General features: G+C 47.7%; 1 protein-coding gene and 2 non-coding genes across 3 annotated transcripts; 2 read left to right on the plus strand and 1 right to left on the minus strand.

The window, feature by feature from the left end:
* The first annotated feature begins 899 nt into the window (after positions 1–899).
* On the plus strand, positions 900–1,004 carry ASPWEDRAFT_t120. The gene has a single exon. It is a non-coding gene; the product is annotated as a tRNA-Phe (tRNA).
* A 953-nt stretch (positions 1,005–1,957) lies between these two features.
* On the plus strand, positions 1,958–2,064 carry ASPWEDRAFT_t121. The gene has a single exon. It is a non-coding gene; the product is annotated as a tRNA-Phe (tRNA).
* A 228-nt stretch (positions 2,065–2,292) lies between these two features.
* ASPWEDRAFT_28149 (uncharacterized protein) lies at positions 2,293–3,757 on the minus strand (the record flags this gene model as incomplete). Its single annotated transcript, XM_040833098.1, has 3 exons — positions 2,293–3,313; positions 3,391–3,529; positions 3,607–3,757. The coding sequence occupies 3 exons, from the start codon at positions 3,755–3,757 to the stop codon at positions 2,293–2,295; spliced, it is 1,311 nt and encodes a 436-aa protein (XP_040689197.1).
* Between the last annotated feature and the right edge of the window lie 2,243 nt (positions 3,758–6,000).

A 6,000-nucleotide genomic window follows, 5' to 3' on the forward strand; every position in this document is an offset into this window, starting at 1 on the left:
ATGTTGATTATGAAACTACCCGTAATGCTATACTTCCTATGATGTCCAGACTCCATGAAGTTCTTGAGATCTGCGACTTATTTACTCCCTCCTCGGAAGATGCTGAGGAAACTGACGAGCTTCGCGAACTCTTTTCCGGGGGCCTGTCTTCCAACCCGCTCAGTCTCCGGTACCCCAATCACCCAAATAAGCCGTTTCGGGTCGGTGCCTACGTGCGAGCTGACAAGCGCCCTGTCCCAACGCATCTTGGAGTTCTCCTTCCTGGATCAGAATGAACATATCACAGTACTTGGCTTGTGGTGATTAAGGAACATGAATACGTGCAGCAGGGGCTGACTGACTTTGACTCTTCAGTCATTCGTCCTGCTACAATGATGATCCCTGATGCTGGGAACCGCAAATATCCACTACTCTGTTGTCTTCGATGTATACAGAGATTTCTGAAGATTCCTGAAGCAATTCACTATCTCCCACTGGCGGAACCATGAGTGTCGACTTTCTTTTTGGCCACTATAGGGTATGGTCGATTGAGCGTTGTCCAACTTGGTCGTTACGGGTGGATTCATGGCTGTTTATTGGGATATGTCATGTTTATGCTGGTAGAGCAATGTTTCTTCATTACTAAATGAGTCTTGTATGACATGATTGGTGTGATGCCTTTCCTACCAACAATATATATAGTGAGACACCCAGCCACCAACTATCGTATACTCTCAAACCAGCGAAGCGCCAGAGGGCAAGCCATCAAAGCCAGTACAGATGAGAGACATGAATATTATATCAATTAGCAAAGGCATTTTACCAAGCCCTATTTCGTATCATACGACCAAACGCATTACATGCTGACCATGCAACAGCTAGAATACAAAAGACTTATCCCAACCCATTTTTCATGTTCTGGGGCAATGGCGCAGCTGGGAGCGCGTTAGACTGAAGAACCAACTTCAGTAACTGGAATACATCCGTTTATCTAAAGGTCGCTGGTTCAAGCCCGGCTTGCCCCATTACTTTTTGCTTTTTTCTTTTTCTGCTTATCTTTTTGATAGCGAGCGACATTGTTGCTTCTGTCGTGCGTATGTATCTGTTGGCCACACGATAATGATCCGAACAATAATTATCTATTTCCCGCAGTTCGTGGTACCGGTCTTTAATTTTCGGGCGGCTTCGGCATCGTCTGCCCATCGCTATACAAGACACTACCCTACCTAGGTACACAGAAACATTTCACCACTAGACGTATTTTATTTACCTGACCTCATCCGCAAGCGTCAGAAGCGTAAATACCAATGATAAATAAACTCAAATCATGAAACATACCCGGCGTCATCCTTAGCCTCAAAATCCAGATATCAGGTACAATTCTTGGACTGACATCATCAGGCACTAATCTGACAGAAATGCCTAGGTACAAACCAACTTCGCTGGTTATCATTTAACATGTGGTCAGGGCCGATTTTCCATCCATTCCCCGAATAATCACATCACATCACTCCCGCGATAATCGCGATGGTGAGACCATATCTTGATTATTGATTCTTGATAGCGGGTTATTATCACCATCGACTTGGGTGGCTGTATTCAGAGCCAGACTAGTAAACTGCTGTCTTGGTCTCATTTACACCTAGCTTGGCCGAGCCACTAACGAGGGTCATTATGTTCGAGCCAGGAACTAACATGCCAATATGCCAATATGCCAACCTTCTAACTTGAAGGCTATACGAAGCATCTCATCAACATAAACAAGAATTCCTCACCGAATACGAGCTTCCATATCATTATTTCCGCGGAAACGTACTGTAAATTCCGCTATTTCCCCGCAAACGACCACACATGTACATGGGTAAGTACATACAGTGCGTACTCACCCAGCCCGCATCATCACCACATGACATGCAAAAACTCACCAAACCTAGTCCAGCCTCCAATGTCACAATTCTGAGCCGATTTCAACAACTATGGGGCAATGGCGCAGCTGGGAGCGCGTTAGACTGAAGCGTCAACTTCAGTAACAGGATTCGTTCCAAGTTTATCTAAAGGTCGCTGGTTCAAGCCCGGCTTGCCCCATTTCTTTTTTTTTTGGTTTTTTTTTTTCTTCTTGCACTTGTTGCTATTTTGCTTTTTTAGAGAGGGGAGGTGTTAATTTTGATTGGGGCTATCTTTTCTTTTTCTTTGGTAGAGTGATTATTGGACTGGATGAGTGAAGATGGTGTGCTTCCGGGAGTAGACATTTCATGAAGAGACGATGATCCGATTGATAGTACATGCTAAACGTAAGATACAAAAAAACACCCCCTACAAGGCAGATGCAGCTGCAGATAAGATATCCACATGCTCTAGATTCTTCAAATCCAGACCCCCCTCTGGCTCTCCCACTCCTCCCACTTCCTCTTCTTCTGTCCACTCCTCTGCCGCAGCCGCAGAAAACAATCCTACGTGAACCATATACCCGACCAGCGCAGCGACACCGCCAGCAACAGCCGCAATGGAGACGAATACATCCCTCTTTTGGCCGCGGGCATAGTTAGACACCGCTTGGCTTTCGTCCGCCGACAGCCCGGAATTGGGCGACTCGGCTGCTTCGCGGATTTGGGTCTGCGCTCGTAGGTCTTTCACGATGGGGGTGGCGTCTGCTAATGTGTTGAGGAGGGTGTAGCCTACTTTTCCGACGCTGGCGCGCTGGGGAGCTTGCCAGGGCAAGGGGGATGTTTCGGTGGAAGTTCCGGCCAAGGCACGCTGGACGTCGACGACGCCGAAGAAGCGGGTGCGCATGCGCTCTGTGTAGGTGGTCAACTGCGAGCCTTTGGCCTTCATAGCATCGCGGAGCCACGAGTACGGGAGATCCGGGACGAGCGCAAGACACAAGTGGCCGAAAGCCAGACAGTCCAAGCTAGAAGGTGCATCCTCAGAGAGGAAGTACGTCTTCGCATTCAGGATTTCCTCCAACGGCTCGAAGAACTCGGCCGTCAACGCCTCCAGCTTGAACTGGTTTTGCTGCGAGGACTTGCCCAGGAGCCCCGTGGGCGTCTCCTTGGGTTTCGGGATGAAGTTCTTAGGAACATGGCCGGCGGCGACGGCGGCCGAGTGTTCGCGTTTCCGTTGGTCCTCGATGGCTTCCAAGTCCAAGGAGGAGAGACCGAGGTGGTCTGTTCGGGTTTTTGCGGCGGTGTGTAGCTGCGGAGGAAGGATCCATTGATTGGGCCATTGGAGGATTGAGCCGTAAGCGGGCGAGGTGTTGGCGTAGTAGTTTCGGCTGGTAACGTAGAGGGAGAGGTCGAGGAGAGGTTGACCGCGGGATTCGACAAAGGAGGAGAAGCTGAGTCAATGAACTGCATTAGCATCGGGCGTAAAGGGCGTTAAAACAGGCAGTGCAGTGCAGATATAGCAACATACGCAATATTATCCGCCCTTTGAAGCGTATTCAAACCCGCATCCAAATCCCATTCACCATCCGAATACTGCCGGAGGTAATCAACGATATTCCTAAACCGACTAACCCAGGTCGCGCCATTTTTCAAAGCGGGCAGTTCATCTGTAATTCCAAGCTAGTGGTCAGTTTACTTTGCCCAAGCCACACCGTCTGATGTCAGAAGAGAGAGCCAGCCTTACGGGTAGGAGAGACGGAAGGATCACTGCTTGGGATCAACACCCACGCGTCCTTGGGGAGGACTAGAGAAAGATAGGTGATAGTAGCGAGGCATTGAGCGTCGATTGACGGCAGCGAAAACGCCGGACCCCAAACATGGAGCTCCAGGACCATTGTTGCGCGAGCGGGGAGAAAGAGTTGGTTTGGGGATGGTTGTTGAGCGGCTATCACGTGGATTTATTTTTACTGCGGCTTTGCGCCCTGTTTTCCGCTAGTCAAGGAGACTTTGGCAGCGACGGAGTACATGCGGAGTACAGGGGCGGAATGTTACCATGGCATTGTGAGAACGATGCCTTTTGACTAGTATGATATTAATGGAGTAGTTGAGGACTTGAGATAGATTATTTTCATCTATTTTGCATGTTCAATGCATGAAGTACAGCATGTCTCACCTGGGCGGTTTCTGGTTTCTGTCCACGCTGTCTATCTCTGACTGCTACCAGCGATACTACCAGCTAGTATCCGAATGGCAAGCATTCCACTCCACGTTGCTATCTAAACGAAACCATGTGGTCAATTCTCTGGCCGATATGAGTCTATCAGATCAACTGCCTATCAGTATCAGGCATCTAATAATATAACTAGGCAGCCAAGCCACAGCCTCAGCTGATGATGACTACCTACCCTAGTACTAACTACAAGGGTTCTCCGTATCTTGGCCGCAAAAACAAGGCAGGAAGCAAAAACCGGGGGGATTGTGATAAGAAAATGGAAATAATCGCGCGAGATCAACTCATCGAGTCATCTCACATACATAGTAGGAATAACTAGTTGCTTTGCACAGACAGTGATTGCAGTCATCATCCCTGTAAGTACATGGCCCGCTAGTGCCGTGGTGAAACCTACAGCTACATGACTGTTTCAATCGCCGGGAGGCTCTCTAGTCTCTAGCTAGTCAGATGGGTTGAGTGGTTTGTGTAGTGGTAAATTGATGATATCATATTCCGAGCGTCAAAGCACTGGTAACAAAAGCGAATGCTCTGTTGGGTATATTAAGTCTATTATACATGCCGTTGATTCGAACAATTCAGGCCCATATGCATGGTTCAAAAAGAAAGAAAATAAGAAAATAAAAGATAAGACAGATGAAAGAAAGGAAAAAGACATAATCAACCTGACACCGATAATGCATCGGCTTCGTGCGGAGAAACACGAGGAAAAAGCAACTCCACAAGCTGAAGAATAATATCGCAGACGACCAGGCACTAGACCTAGACATCGCGCCATGGCGCCCCATCGTCAGATGGTCTCTGATATAGCGCGGGGCTCAGCTTCGGGGCATTGGCAGATATGGGATGGATGTTCTGAATCATGATATTATCCATGCTGCTTTTCTCCCTCCCCGCACTTGCCCATGTTGCCCACTAAATCGTGGAATACCCGCGCAAGCCGATGGGTATATGGTGGTTGTTTTGAAACACAGGTTGATTTGGTGGAATCGAAGGATGCGCCAGCGCATGTAGAATTATAAAGGCGCAGCAGTCATTCGTTTGTAAGACGTGCTGTGCTAGTAGAATGAAAAAGAAAAAACCGAGAAGAGTATCCCCATAAAGTAGAGAGTAGTCGGGAAGATCGAACGAGATTATTGCAGAGCCGAAGAAACTGAAATCGTGATAATCCATGTTTTGGAGGATTGTAGCTCCCATGTCGTGGGCGTCTCGAGAGTTGTTTTTGTTGTTGTAGAGCATCATCGCGAGAGAAAGGTTTGGCAGATGATGCAAGGCTCGAGAACGCCGGGGTCATCAAAGTCGTCAAGGGAACATAGCCATGGTTTATTTCGGCAGAGGAGGAAGAGGGCCCTTGGGAGGAGGACCGGGGCAAGGAGGGAATTGAGACGAGGCACCACCGACAGAAGGCATTGTGATGTAGTAGATGGATATAGATGCAGATGGATGTAGATAGAGTAGATGTAGTGGACAATAGTCAATGGAGTAGCAAGATAGCCAAGATAGATGGAGACCAGATTGAAGATTGAAGTTGAAGATCGAAGATGGAGGACGACAGCGTACTTATAGTGAAAAGCGCAAACCACAGCGAGCACTTGGTATTTTTGATAAATTTCGGCCGGGCATGGAATGGCAGCGATTCGCAGTATTTTCCATCCCTGCGTAAGAAAAGAAAAAGGGAAAATAAAATAAATAAAATAAAATAAAAAAGAAAAAAGGAAAAGAGCTCCACCAGACCATCTGACGTAGTCGATTAGGTACGCCCGTACGTACTTTTACTGGTAAAGTAAGCAAAGTTACACGGTTTCGCCCCAATCGGAAATCATAAGGAAATTTTCTAGAAGCTCTCCGGGGCTCCACTCTTTGTCGTTCTTCCCGGGATTCATTTTTTTTGTTTTTTTTTTTGCTGCT

Source organism: Aspergillus wentii (genome assembly GCF_001890725.1).
Source record: "Aspergillus wentii DTO 134E9 unplaced genomic scaffold ASPWEscaffold_4, whole genome shotgun sequence".
Classification (NCBI taxonomy): domain Eukaryota; kingdom Fungi; phylum Ascomycota; class Eurotiomycetes; order Eurotiales; family Aspergillaceae; genus Aspergillus; species Aspergillus wentii.